General features: G+C 44.7%; 1 protein-coding gene across 6 annotated transcripts; it reads right to left on the reverse strand.

Moving 5' to 3' along the window:
* Positions 1-1043: 1043 nt before the first annotated feature.
* Positions 1044-24473, reverse strand: RIOX2 (ribosomal oxygenase 2). Of its 6 annotated transcripts, none has more exons than XM_004596557.3 (10): positions 24345-24470; positions 19650-20120; positions 13951-14070; positions 12504-12632; positions 11626-11729; positions 7049-7151; positions 6341-6509; positions 2961-3049; positions 1564-1653; positions 1044-1251 (listed from the first exon to the last, which is right to left on the reverse strand). In XM_004596557.3, the coding sequence occupies exons 1-10, from the start codon at positions 24402-24404 to the stop codon at positions 1093-1095; spliced, it is 1494 nt and encodes a 497-aa protein (XP_004596614.2). In that variant the 5' UTR covers positions 24405-24470; the 3' UTR covers positions 1044-1092. The 6 variants fall into 6 exon arrangements, with proteins under 6 accessions (XP_004596614.2, XP_058517765.1, XP_004596613.2 ...); XM_058661782.1 differs by having other exon boundaries at positions 6341-6512; positions 24345-24467; XM_058661780.1 differs by having other exon boundaries at positions 1057-1251; positions 2961-3058; positions 24345-24473.
* Positions 24474-26236: the final 1763 nt, after the last annotated feature.

A 26236-nucleotide genomic window follows, 5' to 3' on the forward strand; every position in this document is an offset into this window, starting at 1 on the left:
GAAGTGCCGAGTCACATTCTTTGCCCAAAGCAAAGGGAAATTTCAAATATTTAATGTAGTAGGAGTACTTTTTAGTATCTGAGTAGATTTTAAGCAAAAATGGAGTCAAATTCTTTTAGATAGAACAAGTTTTACAGTCTTTTACGATACCTTTCACTCAAGCAAAATCAGGAAAATCACCTTTTTCTTCCACTAATCACCACCACCTGTACCAGGCCCAGTTACAAGCATTCTTCCTTCCGGAGCTAATCTTACATTGAGCCAACAGTTCCTTCTGTCCTTACCTTTTGCCAGAAAACAAGAAAAATGCTCTATTTTTATACAGAAAAAGTAAACTCTGCAGATATTTTTAAAAATATCAACTTATATGCACTTTAGAATGTGAAATAACAATGAATAGTTTAAACTCAGACCCATTATTTTGAGTATTTTTATACATGTGGTATTATCCATGTAAATATTGGGTTTTTTCCCTTAAATCTCAGGCTCTGCTCTTGTCATCTTTTAAGCAGCATCTATAAAATTCCCTTTACCCACAGATGTTGACTTTCTCTCAGTGGTGTGGAAATGTTATTTAATGAGTCTTAAGTTACATGTGTGTATAGATAAAGGTATGATATTTTCATTGTAAAAACCAAGTTATAAATCTATCTTTGTGTTAACTGTTTAAAATTTTTTTAGAGCTGCGGAGCTCTTTAAAAAAAAAGTTATATCTTCCAAAGGACAAACAAGCCAGCATAAAACCTAATTCTAAATGATATCATTTATTGGAGTTGTGCCTTTTATACCACACTGGACTAAATAAACTTGATAAAAGGATTTTTTTTCACTTTGAGGAATATTCAGTAATTGTTCTTTCTTTCCTGTGTCCCAGTTAGTGCATATCACCAACTAACCACCTTCAACAGGTGAGTCTCAAGTTCACAGAAACAAGTAGGGAAAGCTCAATTCACGGTTTTCTCTGGCCCTTTGGATTCTTCAAAAAGTTTGTGGAAAATGTATTTATTAATAACCATTTACTGATCTCAAAGCAGTAAGGGCTACTTTTTATTTATCATGTGCATTTAAACAGAATTTGATTCTATGAAGGTGCTAGGCTACTTGGATTAAACATTCTGTCCAGAGGGATAAGACCAGGCTTTCCTTTTCTTCATCTGTTGCAAGTTTCAGGCTCTTGACAGAAACAGTCGTACTGTTCCAGATCTGCTTTAGTGCCTCCATATGCGACAAAGGAAAGCGAAGTCCATGAGCCTGAAAAAGGAGCAATAGGCAATGGTGGCACTGCCATATAAAATTCCCCAGTTCAACAGGTAACTTTGCAACTTGCAGAATTCCTATATTGGAAGCTCAGATTCCCACAAGAGACATTCTTTTTGTAGTAACACAACGCAACTGAAGTGCCTCACAATCTAAGAGGCCCCATGTCCCAGCTACTACTGAAGTGTATGAAGCACAAACCTGATAGTCATGGGGAGTGGGGTGAAGTCACTTTTATCAGCCATAAAAAGCAAACCTCTAAGTAAGAAATGGTTCTTTCCAGCCATGGTTCTTTCAGATACAAACCTCTGTTTCCTCCTCACTTCCCATCATGTGTGTCTCCCTCTTATTCTTTAAGGAATGATAGATGTAAATCATCTTTTCTTGAGCTTCATCCTTTAAAAGAAAAGTTTTAAGTCAAAAAGTATTAACAGCTTCAATAAAGAGTTTACAATATTTAATATTCTAATGCTGTTGATCTATTGGAAAAGAATCTTTGGCAAAAAGTTGTGGGAAATGTTTTGGCGTAAAAAAATTTAAGCTCATACATGAAAGGAGCGTTCAAAAAGTTTCTAGAATATGTAATTATGAAAAATAAGATTTCAAAATTTCACACTAAAATTCCACCATCCCATGAACTCAAATATTTTTGTATATGTGTTTATACACAATGCCTACTTCCTTGTAGCAATTAAGTCATTTTTTCTAAAAAAAAGCTAGAGAGCTACCTGTTAGAGCATCTCTAGGAACTAAATTAAATTAAAAAAAAAAAATTCACTTATAAAACTCAACTTTTTTCATATCTGTCCTATGTCCTGTCTTTCGGCATCACCATGATCTTGGTATTCCTTGCATAATCTGACAATTTATGAACACTGTCATTAATTTTTGAACACCAGCTGTTTGAGCTGTAAGAAATATTTCAGTTAATAGCCTCAAATAATTTCAGCTCTCCCCCATCTACTCCCTTTTCCTGCAATGCCATTAATCATTTCTTTCAGAATGTTTGTTCATGCTTGTCACCTCTCAGATAAGGGGTAGAGCCTGTGGTCTGACGGTATCTCAGACTAAGTATCTGGGGGTATTTCCTATGCTTTATATGTATCATACACCATGCCTACCCAGGAGGCTACCAGAAGACAATGTAAGTACCCTTCTCATCCTTCTTGATTATTCACAGTATGTCTCCCAAGAGTGATGCGCAGCGACAGAGTGAAGGCAAGGCCTGTGCGATCATGCCCGACATCCACAGAACTGTATCCAAGAACTTTTCATGAAACAAATGCAGTGTGTCTAACCAGAGGAACTCCAAGAATTTATCATTTTTTCTAGTAAGCTTCCCAGCTAACAATTCTATCAGTATGCCAAGTGGCATGGTCATAGAATACAGATTTTTGTTCAACATAAACCACATAATAAAGCTTTATCTGTGCAGTGCAGAGAACTAGGAATGGATAAGGCAGGACAACTCAAGTACAGGGTTTACAGCTGTCCCAGGAAGATCAGGATGGGAAGCAAATGGCAGGCAGGAAAATTTGGAGCTTGCACAGCAAAGGCTGTTTATTTTCTGGCCTAACATGATGGCATTGACTTGTGAACATGGCTGGATTTCTGAACCACAACAGGAATCTGGCTAGTGTGATAACTTAAGGCCTGTGATGGAAATTCCCTGAGAAAAGAGGACATTTCCTCTGCATACTCACAGATCGGTCCTGATCTGGCCCTACTGTGAGGATGATGTGGTCTTTAAACTGCAGCGTCACTGTGCTGTTCAACCTCGGTAACTCTCCACCTAGAAAACCTCAAAGACAGAGCCAGCCTTCAGAAAAGGAAACCAGCAGATTCAAGTGTGCTAGAAGGTGGGAAACACTGGCTACAAAGAGCACCTTCTCCAACACAAGTACTCTCTTGCTCCAACATTTAGTGTTTTAAAAATATAGTTTACATCCTGGAGTTCATTCTTACATTAAAAGCACACAAATATTTTATATAAATAAGCTAATACGTACCTGAAATAGTTATTACAAACAAGACCTTTGAGGTAGACAGTGATCACAAAAGAGAAAGCCATGGTACTTTCAGCATAGAACACTCCTACAGTTTCTGTCTTCTACACATTCTTATTCTATGTGTGCTCTGGAAAGGCTACCTGAATTCAGACGATGACCACCACGCCCATTACAAGTAGTGCAAATTCTTAGTGTGTGTAGATCAAGATACCTAGTAAGCTCACAGATAAGAATTTACTGTTTTCGAGCCCGGCGGCGTGGCCTAATGGCTAAAGTCCTCGCCTTGAACACGCCGGGATCCCATATGGGCGCCGGTTCTAATCCCGGCAGCTCCACTTCCCATCCAGCTCCCTGCTTGTGTGGCCTGGGAAAGCAGTCGAGGACGGCCCAAAGCTTTGGGACCCTGCACCCGCATGGGAGACCTGGAAGAGGTTCCTGGTTCCCGGCATCAGATTGGCGCAGTACCGGCCCGTTGCGGCTCACTTGGGGAGTGAATCATCGGATGGAAGATCTTCCTCTCTGTCTCTCCTCCTCTCTGTATATCTGGCTTTCCAATAATAATAAAAATAAAAATAAAAAAAAAAAGAATTTACTGTTTTCTAAACTGAATGTAGCTTTGTGAAAAAAAGCAGCCACTAAAACACAGCTATAGAGTATTAGCATGGAGAAAGAGGCTTGAAAGGTCCTAACTTTGTTGAATATACAGGGTCTTCAAAAACTTTATAGAAAATGTATATTGTGAGAAAAATGGATACTTTTTTTTTAATTTATTCAATGAAATAGTTTCATTTTCCATTTTTCTGCAAATTGAAGAAAAATTTGACTTGAGAGGTAGGGAGCAGTATATCCCATACACTGTTTACTTCCCAAATACACAGTGGGAGGTGGCTTAGAGCCAAGCCAGGACCCAGGAACTCCATGCAGGTCTTCCAAAAGGCGACAGGGACCCAGGCACCATGACTATCTCTACAGGAGGCTGTGACTGTAAGCACAACCGGGACTTGAACTCTGGCACCAGAGATGGACACAGACCTCCCATTCTGCGTAGTGCCCACATTAAAGTCCCTCATACAACAGCTAAGACAAGGGAAATGTCTTATTGCCCAGACAGGGTATTTAACAAATTTTATTCTGCTGAAGTCTAAAACCCAGCTGGTAAAACACTTCTGGTTTTGAATATGTCACTGAAATTTCTAGGGGTGAGCATCTGAGAGCATGCGTGGGTTCAAGCTCTGGCTTTGGTTCTCATTCCAGCTTCCTGGGAACGTAGCAGTAATGGCTCAAGTAACTGTGGTCCTACTGCAGTCACTTGGAGGAGTAAAACGTAGATGGAAAACGTCTGTCTGCCTTTTGAACCAAATGAAGTTCAAATAAAATTCCTTAACTTTCCAGAAAATAATAAAAGTATATACACAATGTCACAAGTGGCTGGGGCCACTACTGTGGCACTGCACATGAAACCACTGCTTGCAATGCCTGTATCCTGTACTTGAACGATGGTTCAAGTATCAATTGCTTGGTTCCAATTTAACTCCCTGCTAATGTGCCTCAAGTAGTAGTTCATGTTTCAAGTGCCTCCTACTTAGGAAATCTGAATGGAGTTCCAGGCTCCTGGCATTCGTCTTGCCAACCATTATGGGCCATTTAGGGCTTCACTTAGAGGATATAAGCTCTGCCTCTTCTGCTGCTCTTTCAGATAACTAAATCTTCATTATGACTGTATGCTTAAGTGATTCTGACCCAAAGACGACTTAAAAATACTCTTCTGAAGTCTCCCTGAGAAAGGAAGAAAAACAGCCCAAGAGTTGGCCTGGCAGTCACAGCCAAATCTTACCGTTCTGCCAAACATAGACAAGTACACCAAACACCACTGTATAATCATGACAGATCAAGACAGAATACCCGGGCCCATACGTCTGAACTCCAGCTAAAACAGGAACATCTACGATGCTTTAAATATGGCTTATCCCCATCAAAATTCATATTGAGTCTTGGCCTTCTGACAAACAGTTGGCAAGTAGGCCATTAAAACGGGAATACACAGGCTATTGCAAAGCCCGCCTGACACTTCCCCAATCACTGTGCTCCTTCCATGTGCACACCCTTCCCCTGTCCGCTTCTCACCAGGACAAGACACAGCACATGGCGCACCAGAAGCTGCGCAGATGCTGGCTTTGAGGCGTAAGAGGTAGCACAAACTATGTATCAAAATAAGCCTCTTTCCTTCACAAATCATCCAATCTTAGGTAGTTTGGTTTAACAACAGAAACTGAGCTAAAACATTCTCCAAACCACAACAACCAAACATCCTTTTCCCTAATCTCAATGAGCACTACTTCCATAACTGTAGCCTCGTATGGTTGCCTACCAAATGAGCTGCGAAGAGATAATCACAAAATTCCTTCTACTTTCTAATAGCATCAAACCAGGGCCACACCCTTCTTGATCCTTTGCCAGAATGACCCAATCAAACCCTAGATCACTTAAACACTTTCTGATGCCTTTTTACTGCACACCTCCACAGTTCCCAGTGGCACCAGTCTTCCCCACCGCAGCAAGTCAGTACATGCAATTCTGAAGTCAAGAGTGTGTTCTCAGTCGTCTTTACTACAGGACACTGACCTCACCCACTCAGCAGTGCATGCTGTCACTGGAAGTCATGCTAAGACAGCCAAAACCTGTCATGAAATTAGCCACTGACTTAAAGGTCACTGATAACTATGGGTACGCCTGTATTTCTCTGCCGATTCCTGCCTTAAATATAGGACTATTTAGAGTTTTGAAATTTTCTATAGATTGTGTATTTATGGGCACGCTGGAATTCATACTATTTCTCTTCCCAAAAGACCGGAATCTCATCTCATCATGCTGTGATACAAGTTCTTGTAAATGACTTACAAGATGTTACAGTTTAGGCAGCCCATCTAGTCCAGTAATACAGGCTAAAGGCACGCAGAAATCCACATTAATACCAATACCTCACACTTCCATCTAATCAAGAAGGAATCCACCCAGGAAAGCCTACATATCCCATATTTGCTCCTAATCACCTAGAAGGAAAGAACAAGTTTCACCTGGTGTTGTCAGTTCTGTTCCATCTCCCACATGGTATGGGGGCAACCTATGCATAATAAAATCCTTCTTCATGTCTGATGAAAGGAGTTCTTTGGTGCCTTCCAGCCTCTCTGCAAGCCTCCTCAGAAAACCACTTAGTCTCCTTGCTGCAACAGTTGTGGTTTCTGCCTGCTGGAAACAGAGAAGCTTAGTGGCACACTAGCCTCATGTTCCTTAGATGGCCACATGAGCACACAACATGGCATTCATTCTATCAGTTACACGGCTTGGCAGGCCAGCACATGAGATAACAGCAGCTCATCTGGGAAAAATGATCTTAGGGTGCCTACAAGGTAGGACTTCACTGCCACTGGCCTTTAAATATATATATACATATAAATATATAAATATAAACATATGAAAGGCAGAGTTACAGAGGCAGAGAGAGGAAGCTCTTTTACCTGTTGGTTCACTCCCAGTATTGCTGCAAGATCCAGGGTTATGCCAGGCTGAAGCTAGCAGCCAGAGCTTTATCTGGATCTCTCACATGGGTGCACTTGGGCCAGCCTCTGCTGCTTTCCGAGGCACATTAGCAGGGATATAGATCAAACACAGAACCACCAGATCTCAAACTGGCACACATATGGGATGCCAGCATCACAGGCAGCAGTTTACCTACCATGGTATACCACAATATACCAGCCCCACAACTGGCCTTTTCTCCTTACCAGAAGCAGCTGCCGGGGTATGCCAGCCCGCAATGTCACATCTTCCTTTGTAGCATCAAACACAAGCCCCGAAATGGTGTCCAAAAGGAAATCTCCCCATGAACTAGAGTATACAGCAACAGAAACACAGTACTGAATGCATATAAAATATCAATAAATTCATAAGCTAAGCACTTTGGGTTCAATTAATTTCACATTATTCAGCAAATAAATGTAAGGCCTCAGTCTCCCTCTTGCACATGCAGAGATTCATTTTGGAGAATTAAAGGTGGGAGCCTGGGTTTCATCCATGATTTCTTCTAAAGATAATTAACCTAATGCAGTCTTTAAAAAGGAAGATTAAAGGATCAAAAAATTTTAACACTCAATGTATATAGGCCTAAATAAATGTATGTGCAGAAAATCCAATACAAATACATGAAAAGTAACAGCAAGACTTCTGACCTGTGTAATTATCTGGACAGTCATACATGATTGTTTTCCTCTGCTAATAATAAAAGAGGGAAGCTGTCCATCAGTAAAATAGCCACTTTGGAAAAATGTCTGCAGCAGAATGAAGCCAGCAGCCAAAACTATGAAAGTAACTAAGAGCCAGTGTTCAATTACCTTGTTGTCAAGGTAATTGACAAGTTCCAGCTGGCTGCTGTCTGAATATGTGCTCACCTAGGACACATGCTCTGTAGAGTAACCTTCCCAAAATATTTCTTAGCCACTTAAGTCTTCCTGTGTCACCAGTGGACCCCAAATGGGCAGCATTTGCAAAATGAAAATTCACAGCGTGACATTACTTCTCATTCAGTAAGCAAAATTAACACTTCTATGCTTCCTTCCTAGAGAAGGAGCAAGAGACAAGTGTCACCTGAGAGCCATTTTCGCCAGGACTTCCTCTACCTGACCTCACTACTTTGTGACACACTGTGTCACTGACATCCTTTTATTGAACTTCAACGTGGAAGACACAGATTTCAGGGGCACAATTACGAGCTTCCTCCACAGATTCACGAGTGGAAGGCATGTCACTCCAGCATGGGGTGGTGTGGGGAAGGGAATTTAATAACCGTTGAACAGTGCTCTGTGATCTTAAGAGAAACAGGACAGATCTCAGGACTTCCCAAAGTTGAGAAATACCTTTGAGAGGTTTACTGTGTTAGATTATCAGGCTTCTGTCACTCACAACTGCTTCCAAATATTTCAATCCTGCTACCTTAACATGCATTAAAAAAGAGGCCCCAAATTCTCATCCAACTCTGGGAACATCAGGCTCAGGGCACAAAAATCTGTGGGAAGCAGGGGTCCTCGGGCCCCAATATCTTCAACCAAGACCCGCGCCCTTCCTCCAGTGTTCACCCACAGCCTGGTTAGCAACTTAGCGTAGAAAGAGCTTCCCCAGCCTCAGCAGACTAGGGAAGGGTGACTGGGATCTAGCAGTTCAGGAGGGAAAGCAGAGTACTTAGAGGCAAATGTTAATGGATTTGGGGCAGACACTGTGGCTCAATAGGCTTATCCTTTACCACAGGCATCCCGTTCAGGTTCGGTTCGTGTCCCGGCTGCTGCATTTCCAATTCGGCTCCCTGCTTATGGCCAAGGAAGGCACTGGAGGATGGCAAGTGCTTGGGACCCTGCACCCACATGGGAGATCTGAAAGAGGGTCCTGGATCCTGATTTTGACCTGGCTCAGCTCCAACTGTTGCAGCCATTTGGGGAGTGAACCAGCAGATGGAAAATCTTTACCTGTCTTTCCAATATAAATTAAATAAACCTTTAAAAATGCTAATGGATTTAGTGAGACAAAGGAAGGTCTACGAAGCATCAGGTGCTGATTAACAATGAAGCTACATCAAGAATACAGAGATGTTGAGGAAGTAAAAGGAGGCCACAAACACCAATCACCAGAAAACCAGTAGGCAGAAAGGGAGAAGAGACAGAGCCAAAGTATGGCAGGGAGCTGAGCAGTGCTAATCACTGGATATCAGAAGACGCAAGGTCATTCGCAGGACAGGTGTGGAGGCTGTCGAGGTCCAGGTGAACTCTAGCCCGTCACCCGGCCCTCTGATGGTTCTCAGGACTCCCTCAATTTTTTGCTCTTCCTGAGCTGGCTTCAGTGGCTTTCTGTTCCTCACCCTGCAAGTCAACCTAACTAATCATAGGCTTTTTTCTTTTTCCTTAAAGATCTATTTTTATTGGAAAGGCAGATTTATAGAGAAAGAGACAGAAAGATCTTTCACTATTTCACTCTCCAAGTGGCCACAGAGGCCAGAGCTGAGCCAATCTGGAGCCGAGAACTTCATCTAGGTCTCCCACATGGGTACAGGGTCCCACAACCTTGGGCCATCCTCTTCTGCTTTCCCAGGCCACAAACGGAGTTGGATGGGAAGTAGAGCAGCCCGGACACGAACCAGTACCTATATGGAATCCTGCCACTTGCAAGGGGAGGATTAGCCAACTGAGTCTTTGTGCCAGGCCCAACAAAGGCATTTTTCAAAAGGGAAGTTGAATGATACAGGTCTGGCCCTCTACTTCTGGGCACTGACAGAACTGACCTCAAGACCAGGCTCAACTAGTTCCTCCACTTAGTTTTCTAGGCACAGGAGTGAATTTCACAGGCATAGTCACATGAGGAAAGAGAGGTATGTTCACTAACTGGTTTTGCAAATTAGGGTTTTGAAGGCAGGGAGGGACTTGCTGTGCTTGGGCCTGGAATGTTCTCTCCTGCTCTGACCTTCTGAGCCACCCCTGCTGACTCACCTTAAGACTCACTCAGTTTTGGTGTCAAGTCATTTGTAAGCCTTCCCTGATGCCCTGCTAAGCCTAAACTCAGTGTATTCCTCTGTGCTCCAACAGCCTCCTTGCAAGCTTTGCACAGAATTCATCACACAGGCCCAGCACAGTAGCTTAGTGGTTAAAGGCCTCGCCTTGCATGCACCAAGATCCCACTGGGGTGCCGGTTCTTGTCCCAACTGCTTCACTTCCCATCCAGCTCCCTGCTTGTGGCCTGGGAAAGCAGATGATAGCTCAAAGTCTTAGGACCTTGCACCCACGTGGGAGACCCAGAAGAAGCTCCTGGCTCTTGGCTTCGGATTGGCTCAACTCCAGCTGTTGAGGCCACTTGGGGAGTGAACCAATGGAGAGATCTGTCTGTCTGTATTTCCTTCCTTCTGTGAATCTGCCTTTCCAAGAAAAATAACTAAATCTTAAAAAATAATTTATCACACTATTAGTTGACTGCCGACATGTCTTTTTCCCATTCTCCCATCACTTCCTACAGTCTCTTTAAGTCCCTTCCATGTGACCCTTGCATACCCAGCAATGACCAGTCTAGTGTGTGTCTGAATAAATGAATGATGACTCTGTTCTAAAGATTTGTTATTAGAAAAGTCAGATATATAGAAAGGAGAGACAGAGAGGGAGATCCTCCATCTGATGATTCACTCCCCAAGCAACGGCAACGGTCAGATATGAGCAGAACCAAAACCAGGAGCTCAGAGGCTCCTCTGGGTCTCCCACACGGGTGCAGGGTCCCAAGGCTTTGGGCCATCCTTGACTGCTTCTCTAGGCCACAAGCACGGAGCTGGATGGGAAGTGGGCCACCAGTACTAGAACCGCACGATGGCTGTTTTTAAATGTGATCTGGAGCAGTAATTTTTGGAAATAACGCATACAGTGCCACCATCACATACTTGCCATGTGACAAGGCATTTGTTGAAACAGAACATAACTTTAATGGAACATTGCATGTGCTTTTAGTTCCCAATGTTCAAACTTTAAGTTCATGAATTGTTAAAAGTAAAGAATGAGGTTAGCATGGTGGTAGAGCAATCCTCCACTTACGCTGCTGGCATCCCATATGGACACTATTTCATGTCCCAGCTGTTTGATCCAGCTCCCTGCTAATGGCCTGGGAAAGCAGCGGAGAACAGGTCAAAGCCTTGGGCCTTTGTGCCCAAGTAAGGAGTCCCAGAAGAAGTTCCTGGCTTTGGATCAGCACAGATGTGGCCACTGTGACCATTTGGGAAGTGAACCACAGAATAACCCCTTTATCTATTTGTCTCTCCCAGTCTCTTTGTAATTTTGACTTAAGTAAACCAAGGAATTCCTTAAAAAAAAAAAAAAACCTAGAAAAGAGATTTCCATGAGTCAGATCAGGATGTTTAGAAGTAGGCAGTGGTGGTGTTGCTCAGCAGCACAAATGTAATTAATATAAACAAACCTTACATTACAGAGTGTGAAATGTTATATTATAACCCACAATAAAATAAAAAAAAAACTATAAAAAGGGGAGAAATACTGCAAGGCCACCCTTATTTAACTAACACACCAGTATATCTACAACTAGCTGTTCTTTCTTTCCAAGCCAGGGAACTCTGTTTGGGTAACTCTCAGTGTCCTTAATAGAGGGACAGCCATGACTTGTTCAGGAGAAAGTCCAAATGGACCACTCAATACCTGATCACAAACATGGGAGACAGATGCCTGGGGTCTGAACTTGGGCTGGTGGCAGCTCCCTCCCTCCTGAATGAGACTGCTATGAGCCAACTCAGAGCAACCCTGGAATTCCAGGGAAAGAAGCAATGGGTTACCTGTTTTGGTAGGTGCTGATAGTCACATGAGTAGAGTGGGCCAGCCCCAGAGGAGTGTCTGCTTGGTGAATGGTCCCTCTGGGAAAGTACAACAAATCACCTGGCTGAAGGCGCAAAGAGCAGAGGTGGTTAATCAGAACCCCTCCTTCACAGTCCTCTTTACTGTAGAAAGGTAAATGACAGCTTTCAGGTGGAACAGCCAGACTTCTATCCGCTACGCGCATGGGATGCTGGTGCCACAGATGGTAGTTTTACCCACTATACCACAGTGCCTGCTTCTCCTTCCCCTTCAGTTTTTTCCTTAATACCTTCTCCTGCTGGTGCCTGGCTATGGTCCCATCCATGCCAACTAGTCAAAGACAGATTGTTTTGTCAGCAGCGAGAAGCCAAGGAGCCTCTACCCGGTCAAGGCATTTGGTTCCTCAGAGGAGGAATCCTCAAGTGCTTTCATAACTACTTCTCTTCTGATGACTACTGGCCGGGAATGCAGAGACAACTTCCTCATGCTCAGGAGGAAAATGGGTCATCCTGGAATTGTAGCAAGAGACACACTAAGGGAGTGCTAGCTGGCTCCGCATAAGCAACTTGCAGCCCCAGGCTGGCTGTCCCAGGCTGAGCCTTCCACTTCTACAACAGAGAAGTTGGTGGTTCACTGAATTCAATTCATCCCTGCTCATTTTGGCTCCTGCATGGAGACAAATTATTTCAAAATGAACACAATATACTCTGTTAAGTACAAACTATTGAGGCTCCTTCAGAAATCAAACAGGACACGACTGGCCCCAGTCCTGAGATCCAGACTTATTCCCATTGGCATCTTATGTGAACCTGAACCCATCCTAGCAACACAGAAAACCAACTCAGAGAGGTACCCATACCTTCAATGTGAACTCATGTGTCGGCCTGCCGATCCTATCCTCGGCTTCCACGCTGTACTCCCGCGCCAGGGGCACTGTTGGGTGGTAGAGGCGCCAATGTTTCTCTCCTTCTAGTTGCAGGATAAAAACCTACAAAGATCCACAACATCCAAGTATAAAACAACTTCCTGGCAACCTAGGAACAAAATGCTTCCAAAATACTGGCCTTCATAGCCAGTTTCAGATAAAAAATACAAATGAAACATCAAACATACAATCCACTAAGCAATAAAAGTACCACACTGGTTTTCACTGTTACTCATGAATACTAATACTAGCTCTTCATATTTTTGCCTTCTCAGGGCATTGCCTAGTTCTTTATATCACCCTATCTCACTCCTTTAAGTCAGACAGTTGAAAGCCTGTAATCTCTGATGGGAAAGCTGAGCTTCAGATATTACTAAATGGCCAAAATCCTGAATATTGAAAGGACTTTCACAGACAGGGAAACTTCAATATTTTTATTCTTTATACAACCAAAGTATACTTTAATGCTCTATTAGAAACATTTTTTAAAAACTTGTTTTGGGGGCAAGCACTATAATGTAGCAAGTTAAGCTGCTGTTTGCAGCGCTGGCATCTCACATGGATACCAGTCAGTGTGGCTGCTCTACTTCAAACCAATACCCTGCTAATGAGCCTGGGAAAAGCAGCAGAAAATGGCGCAAGTACTTGAGTCCTTTCACCCATGGGAGAGACCTAGAAGAAGCTCCTGGCTTGGCCCATTCCCAGCTACTGTGGGCATTTGGGAAGTGAACCAAAAGATAGAAAATTTCTCGCTCTGTCTCTGTAACTCCACCTTTCAAATAATCTTTTAAATAAAAAAAAAAAAACTTTTGGGGAAAACTTAGCAGTGTTATCAAATAGTTGATCAGTCTATGTTAGCTGAACTCTATGTTAGTAAGAAATAAACAGATGAAGCTACAACATCCCTAAGCTGAACTGTTAACTTTTTCTGGGAGCCACAGCAGAATGAAATCAACAGTTATCTTGGTGCCAGTGCTTAAATGAAACCAGGATCTTCATTCAAGCTGCTCCAAGATTTTTACAAATAGAATAAACATATTTTTGGCAGCAACTAAAGAACAAAATGAAAGCCCATGGGAAGATTTGTGACCCAACCTTATTAAAAAACAGAGTTCATGAGAATAATCTAATCTCACTTTCCTACAGATGAAGCCAACAAATACCTATTTCAAAGAAAACTTTGACCCCTTCTATTGGTGTGGAGAAGAACAATTTCTCCCTTGAGGAGCAGCAGGAAACCAGTCTGGTGGGATTTATTTTGGCCCAGCAGTCAGAAGAGATCAAGCAGAACCAGACCTGGCCTAAGAACAGGAGAGCAACAGGAGCTGCCTGACTACGACCGCTCCGGACTCACAGCTACGGGCTCCTCCCCCGCTCTTACCTCAACATCATCATAGTGCGGTGGGAGGCCCTGAGATCCGGCAGGGGTTATGTACACATTTGAGCCAACCAAGGAGCCAAAGTAACATTCCAACTTCTCCTGGATCCTCCACAGCTCATCCTGAATAAAAAAAGGGGCAGCAGAGAAAAGTGAGACATTTTAGAAGTAAGAGCAAAAATGGACATATTCTTGGTCATCATGAAGTTTTTAGTGCATGGCTATTGTAGGTCAGATACTCAGAATTAAGCAGGGAACAGGCTCCACAGCCCCACCCTCAGCAATTTTCCACTCCAGTGCAGAGATACTATGGAAGAGATGTGAGCAGACAAATAACAGACTGGAAAGACAGGCAACTGGAAGGCATGAAGGATTTTCAGAATAATCCAGGTTATCATCCCCTGTGGAGTCAGCACTGTGGCACTGCAGGTCAAGTTGCTGTCTGCAGTACAGGCATCCCTGATGGGTGCCAGTTTGAGCCCCAGCTACTCTACTTTCTACCAGCACCTGGGGAAGTAGTGGAAGATGACTAAAATGCTTGGACCCCTGCACTCACATGGGAGTAGGAAACCTCGAAGAAAGGGGAGTGAACCAGCAGAGAGAAGACTTTCTCTCTGCTGTATCTATAACTCTGCCATTCAAATAGATATTAAAAGAAAAAAAAAAAGCAGGAGATAACTCTGGGAGCTACTGAGGCAGCACTCAGGTAAGAGACAAGCAGGGTAGTGGGAAAGGAAGACAGAAAATAGAAAAGTCAGAATGCATTCTGAAAGCAGCATTCAGAGCACACACTAGATGAACAAAGAGGTACAAAAAAAGGAAAAAAAAAAACCAAACACATACTCCCAGGATTCTAGCTTGGGCTGTTAGCTTCTGGGTTGTACTTATTCATTTTTTAAAGTTTGCTGAAAAAGGACTGAAGACTTACATTGGGGAGTTACCTACAAACACTGATATTTACAGCAATGGGAGCAGAAATAATGACTCGGGGAAAAGGGTACAAGCAGAGAAGACAGAGAACTGAGCAAAGCAATGTCCCTCTCCAGGCACATGAGCTTACAGGGTTTCTGTCATAATGAAGGGCCTAGAAATAAACCACATATCCTTGTGAGAGAGAAAGAAATCTGATTTTCCCACATGAGAGGACAAGAGGTAGCAATTAGACTATGCAAATATTGGCACTTGCTAGGTGCCAAGCACTATTTCAAGTACAGCACATGATACAGCCCCAAATCAAACCCAGGCAGCCTGGCTCCAGGATTCATATCTTTACAAAACTCAAGGAAAGACAAATCACAAAGGACACTGAAGAAACCAAAGTTTTAAGTAGGTGAGTGCATAGTACCTGGCACACAAAGGCAGGACATCATAAAATATTTGCCAGGCAGGGAAGGACGGAGTGGCCTCGCGGCTAAGGTCCTCACTTTGAACGCCCCGGGATCCCATATGGGCGCCGGTTCTAATCCCAGCAGCTCCACTTCCCATCCAGCTCCCTGCTTGTGGCCTGGGAAAGCAGTTGAGGACGGCCCAAAGCTTTGGGACCCTGCGCCCGCATGGGAGACCCGGAAGAAGTTCCTGGTTCCCGGCTTCGGATTGGCGCAGCACCGGCTGTTGCAGTCACTTGGGGAGTGAATCATCGGAGGGAAGATCTTCTTCTTCTGTCTCTCCTCCTCTCTGCATATCTGACATAGTAATAATAAATAAGTCTTTAAAATATATATATGTATTTGCCAGGCAAACCAATGATAACAGCTTGGGGTCAGTTCTACCAAGGGACTGCAAAGACAACTATTATGTTTAAAATACCGGGCCTGGTGCGATAGCCTAGTGGCTAAAGTCCTTGCTTTGGACGCACCAGGATCCCATATGGGCCCTGCTTCCCATGCAGCTCCCTGACTGTGGCCTGGGAAAGCAGTCAAGGATGGCCCAAGGCCTTAGGACCCTGCACCTGTGTGGGAGATGCAGTCCTGGCTTTGAATCGATCGGCTCAGCTCCAGCCATTGTGGCGGCTTAGGCAGTGAATCATTGGAGGGAACATGTTCTTTTCTTTCTCTGTGTATCTGACTTTGCTATAAAAATAAATCTTTAAAAAAAATACCAAGTTAAGGGCCCAGCTCGGTGGCCTAGTGCCTAAAGTCCTCACCTTGCACGCATCAGGATCCCATATGGGCAACAATTCTAACCCTGGAGGCCCCGCTTCCCATCCAGCTTAATGCGTGTGGCCTGCAAAGCAGTCAAGCATAGGCCAAAGCCTTTGGACCCTGAACCCGAGTGGGAGACCTGCAAGAGGCTCCAGGCTCCTGGCTTTGGATCGGCACAGTTCTGGCCATTCCAGTCACTTGGGGAGTGATTCAACAGAACTCCCTCTCTGTATATCTGACTTTCCAACAAAAATAATTTTTTAAAATAAATCTTTAAAAAAAAATTCGTCCAAATTTCAATGAATATCTTTCAAAGCACAGCAGTAAAATGCTTTAACACTGGAATAAGAAATCCTTAGTTTTAAAAACTATGCAAAAGGGCACAGCATGGCTAATTCCTTACCTTGTTAAGCACCGGGATCCCATATGGGCACCAGTTTGTGTCCCAGCTGTCCCACTTCCCATTTAGCTCCCTACTTATGGCCTAGAAAAGCAGGCGAGGATGGCCCAAAGCCTTGGGACCCTGCACCCGTGTGATACACCAGGAGGAATCTCCTGGCTTTCAGATCAGCTCAGTTCTGATCTGCTTTTCCAATAAAAATAAATCTTAAAAAAACCTACTCAAAAATCACACCTGTGATTGCCAGTTTTTCTGTATATGAAGCAGAGACCACAAAAGCAGTTAATGCAAAGGAGAATGTGTGGTAAACTGTAACCTGCTCACTCAGCTTTCTTTATGGAGTAGCCAAAGGAGGTAGGAAAGTTTGTATGGCTCTCTGGCTATTTCCTTGATCATTTCAGATTTACTAGACTAATGGGGTATATACAGCCCAAGACCTGTAAACAAATTCTGAGTGTCTCAAACTGGGACTAAGGAAGTGTCTTTAGGCTTTCTCTAGTCTGATGTATATGTCCATTCCCGTGTACAAACAACACTGTCTCTCCTTCTACTAGGGAATGTACAACTCAGCATCTGGTGTGACAGGGCAAGTTTCCTCAGCTCATTGGCCTCCCAAGAGCTAATACTGAATGAGGGAACAAAGCAAGATGTGTCCCAGTCAGGTCTGGAGGGGGAATTTGGGCTGAGGAAGTTGCTCCTTCCTTCTCTGTTAAACTTGACCAAAGAGCAGAGTCAACACAGGGAATGAGTTCTTGGCCACCTGAAATCCTGGAGGAGCATGTGCTTAAATGAGCACAAAAAGGCTCCTCGTGTCAGCCAGGCCTCACTGCTGCTGCAGGCATTTGGAAAGTGAACCACAAGACAGAGGATCCCTCTCTGCTCTTCAGCTAGATAAACGCATTTGGAAGAAAAAATTAGTGTAATTCAGATGAAGAATCAAAGCCTATGTTACAATCATTTCATCCATAATGTCCCCGTTTCTTGAATTCAAATCATGATTTCATCTGGTAATTAATTTATAAATTGCTTTTAGATGTTATAGCCAAAAGCTCGCATTTTCAGGATGTTTTAACTTATGATTGCTTCAGATGGAGTAACAGAATCAGGACTTGTCTCAAGAGATCTTAGCATACTTTCATTTCATCCAAACTAGAAAGAAGGGCGCATCCACCACAGGACCTGCGGGGCTCTAACAAGGCAACTACTGAGTGAAATCATGGCAACTGATGACACAGCTTCATGAGCCAGCAACAGCAGGGGACTTCAAAAAGTCTACAGGATAATGGTATTAAGATCAGTTTATTCTGATACAAAAAAAAATTTGAGAACCATAAATAGCTTATACAAAATCTACAATTTCCCATGAACAGTACTAGAACCTATTCCTCATGACATTGTACCGCGGGAGCCCCTTTTGCCTCCCACACTGCCATTCTAATTCAGGGAGTTACACTCTGTTAAAACTTTTATCTAAAACTCAGAAGGCCAGTGTGATGGTATAACAGGCTAATCCTCTGTCCTCTGGCACCACCATCCAATTAGGGTACCAGTTCGTGTCTAGGCTACTCCACTTCTGATCCAGTCCACTGTGTATGACCCGAGAAAGCAGGGGGGCCCCTGCATCCATGTGGGAGACCCAGAAAGATGCTCCAGGTCAGCTTCAGCTGTTGTGGCCATTTGGGGAATGAACCAACAAATGAAGATCTGTCTCTTTCTCTCTGTATATCTGCCTTTCAACTAAAAATAAATCTTAAAAATAAAACTTAAGGGCCTGGCGGCGTGGCCTAGCGGCTAAAGTCCTCGCCTTGAACATGCCCCGGGATCCCATATGGGCGCCGGTTCTAATCCCGGCAGCTCCACTTCCCATCCAGCTCCCTGCTTGTGGCCTGGGAAAGCAGTTGAGGACGGCCCAAAGCTTTGGGACCCTGCACCCTTGTGGGAGACCCGGAAGAGGTTCCTGGTTCCCGGCATCGGATCGGCACAGCACCAGCCCGTTGCAGCTCACTTGGGGAGTGAAACATCGGACGGAAGGAAGATCTTCCTCTCTGTCTCTCCTCCTCTCTGTATATCCAGCTTTCCAATAATAAATCTTAAAAATAAATAAATAAAACTCAAAACCAAAAACAAAAAAACCCTCAGAACAGGTCCTCACCTGTAACGAACCATCTATCACGTAAGGATCTCAAATCTCTAGAAAAGCAGACTGGCTCATATTAAATTTATATTTTATAATTATGGAAACTGCGCACAGAGGATAGAACATTAACTAAAGCTAGTTAATTTACTCTGTATAAGTTTTCGAATTAAAATTTTATGGCTCAGCTAGAAGTTTAGTATAGCTGTTAAGACACTGCTTGGAACATTCCCTATCAGAATGTTGGGGTTCAAATCCCAGCTTTGCTCCCAATCCCATCTTCCTGTTGATGCACACTTGGGACGGCAGATGATGGTTCGAGACTTGGACCTCAGACACTCATTCACTGATTTGAGTGGGAAACTCAAGTTTCCAGCTGCAGCAGGGATTTGGAGAGTAACTCACCAGAATTGAAGATATCCTTTGCTGTGTCTGCCTCTCAAATAAATGTCCTAAAATATTTATAAAATTTTTAAAAATCTTAACTCAAAAACCAGGAGCCATTCAAGATCCTACCTGTCATTATCCCCAGTTCGGCCTTAATAAATCTTACGTTTCTTAAACCTGAACTTGGGAAGTGATCCTAAGCATCTGCTAACGCACCCAGGTGTAGGCAGTAAAGGGAGGCAACTTCAAGAAAAATAATCACTTTGATGCTATCATGTTAAATTATGACAGAAGAAACCAAAGTGTCTACCATACGCGTAACCATAAACCAGCCCACAAAACATGCTCCTGCAGGCCTAATGATGCTTCACTAACTTCAGGAACTCAGAGTGTAATTTAGTTTGTTTAGATCAACAATCTCCAAAAACATCCAATAGAGTTACCGGAGATTCTAACCAAAAACTATCATGGCATTTCCTAGGTCAGAATGTGCTTCAAGACAAAGAGGAGTTTTGAGCCTTTGCAGACTGGAAGGCAGCTCGCCATCATCACACCCCACCTCCACCCTTCAGAGCTGAAGCCAAATGTTAGCACTGTAACTTACACGCATGAGGAATTCTGTAAGGCAGAAACGTGTTACCTTAAATCTCTGAGGTTGATGAAACTGAATTGTTGCCCTTTTCTGGTCAAAATCTTTCCTCAGCTGAAGAAAGTGAGCTTTGCCTTCTTTATTTAAGACTTTCTTCTTCCCATTGACACACCGGCAAACATTCACGTCTCTTCCATAGTACATACCCTGGCTGCACAGATTTTTCAGATCTGTTAGCCTGAACAGGGATTGGTAATATGCAGTTGCTACAGGGTCATCTCTCTGGATGAGAAGGGGCTTCTGCTCCCAGAATTCCTTGAAAAAAGTGTCTGTCTTGACAGGTGAGATTAGACTTTCAAAGAGACTTTGGGGGCTGTCAAAGTTTAAAGCAGAAGGGCCATCAGCTGCCTCCACCTTCACCTGCTTAGTGGGAATGGGCCCCTCTTCCTTCCCATTTCCTGCAGGCCTTGCTTTCTTTGGCATCGCTGTATCTTCAAGACAATGCAGGGAGGAAATGAAAACCTAAAGGAACAAAATACAGGTGTTAGATTTACAAGTGCCGGTATCAACGTTAGTGGATCACACACACACAATGCACCTGACCACAATGGCTTCACAGCAACTCCTCGAAAGTCTGCGAGTCTTTAGCCAATGCTGTCTCTTCCAAGATACGACTCAGTTTCTATTTATTTTATTGGAAAGGCAGATGTAGAGAGAGGAGGAGAGACAGGAACATCTTCCGTCCCATGGTTCGCTCCCCAGGTGACCGCAATGGCCGAAGCTGAGTCATCCGAAGCCAGGAGCTTCAGGGTTCCAAGGCTCTGGACCGTCCTCGACTGCTCTCCCAGTTCACTAGCAGGGAGCTGGATGGGAGATGGAGCTGCCGGGATTAGAACCGGCGCTAATATGGGATCCCGGCGCGTTCAAGGCGAGGACCTTAACCATTACGCTATCGCCGGGCCCAATACGACTCAGTTTCAAACACCATTCAGATTACATACTTGCCAGATTACAAACATCTTTTCCTTGTACACAAGTACTAAGTCACAGAAATCATTATATATAAGGAGGTACAATTATCCCAAATTAAATCATTCAACTGTTGCAGCAAGACTCAGCCAGAGATTCAGCCTGCAGTCTTGGAGACAGCAAAGTCCAAAATCTTGGCTTTGGCTGCAATCAACACCTGATCCCAAACCTATTTACACGCCCTTAACCTACAATAGCTCACAGGTGCTCCTGCTAAAAGCCTTACCCAGCAGCTCAGGAGTACGCCAATAAGCCCTGGACCAGCAGTGTCACCTGCTGGCTGGAGGGAGAAGGTGTCTGCTCCAAGCCACTTTCTACATTGCTATTAGGTCCGGTATCCCTTCAGCTTTGGATAAGTGTTTCACATTCTGAACCATGACAAAATGCGACACATTACACATTCGAGTGTAAATTAGAAATCTGATACTGCATACATATCTTACATACACAGCCTGAAGGTAACTTCACTTTATTTTCAGTGTGCCTGTGCCTTGGATCTAACATATGGTGGTATGTGGGATTTTCTACTTTTCCTGTTAACACTCAAAAAAGTTGATTTGATTTTCAGTTTAGGGATGCTCAACCTGTACTTTTTTTCCTGAAAAGGGATTACTTCCACCACATTAAAGCAATCTCTAATCACAAAAAGGATCAAGAACCACTAATATGAACAATTTTCTCTTCTAAAAAACAGTGACTTATTTAGAAATACCCCGGTTTCCTATTTTCTATTATTTTGTTCTAGGTGGTATCTCAGTAACCTTGTGGACTGGACAGGATTACTGCTCTCATGTGGGAAGTAAACATGTTACATATTGCAGCAATTCATAGAAGGACTTTCAGAATACGAACAAAATTGAAGAACTTAGGAAGTGCAATAATCAAACTCTAATAGTCTTTTTATGTTCTAAATTATATACTCACAGATCACTCAATTCTTTCAAAGGACTATGGTAAACAAAAAATTAAATGAAGGGCCCGGCAGCGTGGCCTAGCTGCCAAAGTCCTCACCTTGAACGCCCCGGGATCCCATATGGGCGCCACTTCCCATCCAGCTCCGTGCTTGTGGCCTGGGAAAGCAGTCCAGGACGGACCAAAGCCTTGGGACCCTGGACTGCGTGGGAGACCCAGAAGAGGTTCCTGGTTCCCGGCTTCAGATCGGCACAGCATCGGCCTGTTGCGGCTCACTTGGGAGTGAATCATCGGAGGGAGGATCTTCCTCTCTCTCTCCTCCTCCTCTCTGTATATCTGACTTTGCAATAAAAATAAATCTTTTTAAAAAATTAAATGAATTAATACTAAAAGCTAAAGTACAGGGATAAGAGATCATGCCTTGAACACAACCCCGCCAAAAAAAAAAAAAAAACTCTTTGGTGTTTTAGGATTTGTATTCAGTGAGATATTTTCTGACATTCTTATTCCCTTTTAGTGAGACAGCCCAACTTGAATTCTCAGAGTCAAACCTTCAGAGACAAAGCTTTGCTAATATTTAGAATTCTGAAATGATACAGAAAATACAAAGAGATGCAGAAATACATTCAGCAAGGCATGCTTCCAACAGAAAAGGGCTAACCCAGCAAGCCCACCTGCCCCTTCAAGGCCAGCTTGTGGACGACCACTGTGAGCTTCAGTTTCACGGAGGTTCCATCCCCATCAAGCATGGCTCCTTGGATGGACACTGTACAGTCTGTCCTGAAAATGTCGGCTTTCCCTGAGCACAGTATGGGCCTGTGCCAGAGACTGCCTGTGTAACCAGCCCTAACAACCCCTGGACACCTGTGCTGGGCTTCCTGGTGGACAACACCTCACTCCCAAGGACACATCTAGTTGCTGCAGCAATTAAGCATATCCCCCGTGACTCCACTAGAAGACCAGCAGGCTTGTGTCCCGAGTACTGCCCTCCCTGCCTCTTCCCTTTGTTAACTGTACTTGGTACCCTTCCACCTTAACAAATCAAGAGTCCTCATTACAAACATGGGACTGCAATACACTGATACTTAATCTTTAAGATAATTTCTGGATTTGCTTATTAGGTTTGTACCAATAGCAGTACCCTAGAAAATTACTTTAACTTCAGACATATATCTTTTATCCCTCAAAATTGGTCAGTTTAAAATTTAAGAGATACAGGGCCTGTTGCAATGGTTCAGTGGCTAAATCCCTGCCTTGCAAGTGCTGGCATCCCAGGTGGGCACCAGTTCATGTTCCGGCAGCCCCGCCTCCCATCCAGCTCCCTGCCTGTGGCCTGGGAAAGCAGTGGACGGCCCAAAGCCTTGGGACTCTGCACCCGCGTGGAAGACTTGGAAGAAGCTCCTGGTTCCTGGCTTCGGATCAGTTCAGCTCCTACTGCTGCAGCCGCTTGGGGAGTGAACCAGCGGATGACCTTTCTCTCTGCCTCTTCTTCTCTCTGTAAATGTCTTTCCAACAAAAATAAATCCTTTAAAAAAAAGTAAGATTTAAGAGATGCAATTCACATGAAGAATGAAAACCTTGCTTTCTATCAGCATGATATACCAATGGAGAAAATGTGCGAAACAAAGTGCACCAAACACTTCAGCCCAAATACATTTCCAAAGGAATTTTTTCCAAACTGCCATCACAGACACAGTAAATTCCAGCACTGCATAAAAATGGTTTTGGTTAAAACCCAGAATTCATCTCTTACTGCCCAAAGTTACACCATTTATTGTTTCTCTATGTTCATGTTGAAAAGATCTGAGGCTCAGCTAATTGGAACCTAGTTCAGGGACTCTTAGACTATGTCTGTGAGTCCCACACGACTCATGTAAGTACTCCCTCCGACACATCCTGGAGGATGGAGAAGAAATGACACCCTAGCCCATTAAAAACACAAAAGTTCTAAGACACATCACAATTACAGAAACAATGGAAAAAATGCATGTCTAAGATGCCAAGAAATAAACAAAAGAAAGCTCAGAATTGCAGCCAACGCAATTCTGACTATAAATCTCACAGGCCACCCATATAGAAATTCATATAGTTCTATGAAGTCACAGAAGAAATGCCTTTGAAAACTAGTTTTTTTTGGGGGGGGGGGGCGGCGGCGTGGCATAGCAGCTAAAGTCCTCGCCTTGGACGCCCCCAGGATCCCATATGGGCACCGGTTCTAATCCGGGCACCTCCACTTCCCATCCAGCTCCCTGCTTGTGGCCTGGGAAAGCAGTTGAGGACAGCCCAAAGCTCTGGGACCCTGCATCCATGTGGTAGACCCAGAAGAGGTTCCAGGTTCCCGGCTTCGGATCGGCATGCACCAGCTCATTGCGGCTCACTTGGGGAGTGAATCATCGGAGGGAAGATCTTCCTCTCTGTCTCTCCTCCTCTCTGTATATCTGACTTTGTAATAAAATAAATAAATCTTAAAAAAAAAAAAAAGGAAACTAGTTGTTTTTGAGTTGACTGTCAGCATTAAAACTATACATATAGAAAAATTAAGCCCCCAGAATTGTCAGTTATACCTTGGTAACTGCCTGTCCCACAAACACTGCACAAGAAAGTCATTGTTGCTGCCCACACTACAGACACCAGAACTCAGTCTTAAGGTGTCCTATTTTTCTTCTAGAACATTAACCAACAGGAAGTCACACTGGCTTCTTGAAGGAACAGCTAGCTACACATTTCCAGGATTCAGCAAGCATGACACTAGTGAGAGTCTCAAAAAATATTTGCCGAATTTATCTTACCACCTTTTATGTGTACCCAATTGTAAATAGAGAGCTCCAAATTCGACACAAAAGAGCGCTGGAGAAAAACGACCATTCCTGCATGGGTCTTCTGACTGCTGCTCTCTGGATCTTCCACAGTGAAGGAATCCTCATAAGGCTCTGGAAACATACGAGGCAGGGCTCTCAGAGGCCAAGTGGGGCTCTCCACACCGAGCAGTGTGCCCAAGGGCAGTCCACAGCGTTACCAGCCAACGTTTCTTAACACACTGCTGGCTTCCACTTAAGCCTGGAGCACAAAACCGCACGTGCACAGAACAGGTTCTCACCATTAACAGTGACCACCTGTAGACCCTCAGCTAACACACACATCCAATAAAATTATCTACTGCTTTTAACAAGGTTAACCAGCTGAACCTGAAACAATTCTTCTAGGCCCACTGAAACGTTAGCAATTCTGTTGCCCTCAAACTGACTGTAGGGTAATCATCATTTTGGTCTTAGAGAAAACGAGCTGTGCCTTATTACCAAAGTATTTTGAGTGACCATGAAACAACGACGACCCCCAGAAGACAAAAACGCCCGCGTGAGGGTGGAACGAGCGCCTCCCGCACCAGCAGCGACCTCCTGGGGAAACCGGTGTTCCTGCTCCCCTAACACACTGGGGAAACCTGCTCTAACACAGCAGGAGGCGAGTTCTGAAGTAAAGGCTGGGACTGGACGAAAACCTTGTCCCGTCCCTCCTGCACCGCGTGGCCTCGGCCGGACCTGACCGGCGGGGCGCGGCCCACGTGTGGGCCACATCCCCGGGCAAGCTCGGCTCCCGGGCCGGCACGTGTTACTCTCAACCCAACACGTTCCGCGCAGTCCCAGGTCCGGGCGCGCCAGGCCGGCGTCCCCTCACAGGCTCGGACCACATCCCTGCTCCTGCAGCCACAGCGCCGCCCGCGGCCTGCGCCCCACAGCGGCTCCCATCCACACCCCGCTGAGACACGAACTTCCGACGGCGACAGTGCGGGCAAGGCCGCCAGGTCACCCAACTCACCCACACGGGCCAAGGCCCGCGGCCGCGTGTGACCCAGGGAACGCTGTCGCGCGGAGGGGCGGGGCGGCGTGCGCACGCCAGAGGGAAGTGCTCCCACAGGGCTCCGCCCACTCCCCGCGGAGCTCCCGCCCCCGCCCAGGACCACCCCCCACTTCTCGAGGCGCTCCCGCCCCCGTCCCGGACCACGCCGCCGCAGCCGCCGCCGCGGCCCCGCCTCCTGCAGGAGAAGCTCCACCCCTCTCCAGGGTCCCGCCCACTTCCTCCGTCCGGGGTCCCGCCTCCTGCCGGAGATGCTCCGCCCCCTGCGTGAGGGTCCCGCCCAGGGCTCCACCCCTTCCGCTTCCCTCCTCAGGTGAAAACCCAGCTCCAGAGGAGCTCCAGCTGGGGTCTTGAATCCCAGCTTAATCCTACACATGCAGTAGTTGCATGTTAAAGGAATTACATTTTGTGCTTTATGGAGAACCAGATAAGGCCGAAGGATTTGGGAAACTGCTTTAGCTTAGGCGGGACCTTTTATAAACAGGAAAACAGGGAACAGAGAAGAAAAGCTAAGAGTCCAAGATTGGGGGGCTGGTGGTTCAGGCTCTACCACTGTTTTTTAGGCTTTTTTGGGGCTTTTTTTTTTTAAGATTTATCTATTTTTTACTTGAAAGTTAGAGAAAAGGTAGACAGAGAAAGCTCTTCCATAGGCTAATTCACTCCCCGAAGGCCACAACCGTGGGAGCTAAGCTAATCTGAAGCCAGGAGCCAGGAATTCTTCTGGGTCTCCCAGGCGGGTGCATGGTCCCAAGACTTTGGGCTGTCCTGGACTGCTTTCCCAGGCCACAAGGAGGGAGCTGGACAGGAAGTGGAGCTCAAACTGGTTCATTCGCTAAATGTCGGCC

The sequence above is a fragment of the Ochotona princeps genome, chromosome 3, assembly GCF_030435755.1.
Source record: "Ochotona princeps isolate mOchPri1 chromosome 3, mOchPri1.hap1, whole genome shotgun sequence".
NCBI lineage: Eukaryota > Metazoa > Chordata > Mammalia > Lagomorpha > Ochotonidae > Ochotona > Ochotona princeps.

Coding starts and splice junctions, on each gene's coding strand:
- RIOX2 (XM_058661779.1), bottom strand. CDS start 24,404: ATGGTCGTTTTTCTCCAGCGCTCTTTTGTGTCGAATTTGGAGCTCTCT. Junction 20,121..24,344: donor AGCTCTCTATTTACAATTGG/GTACACATAAAA, acceptor TTGTTCCTTTAG/GTTTTCATTTCCTCCCTGCA. Junction 6,513..7,048: donor TACCCCGGCAGCTGCTTCTG/GTAAGGAGAAAA, acceptor CTCTGTTTCCAG/CAGGCAGAAACCACAACTGT.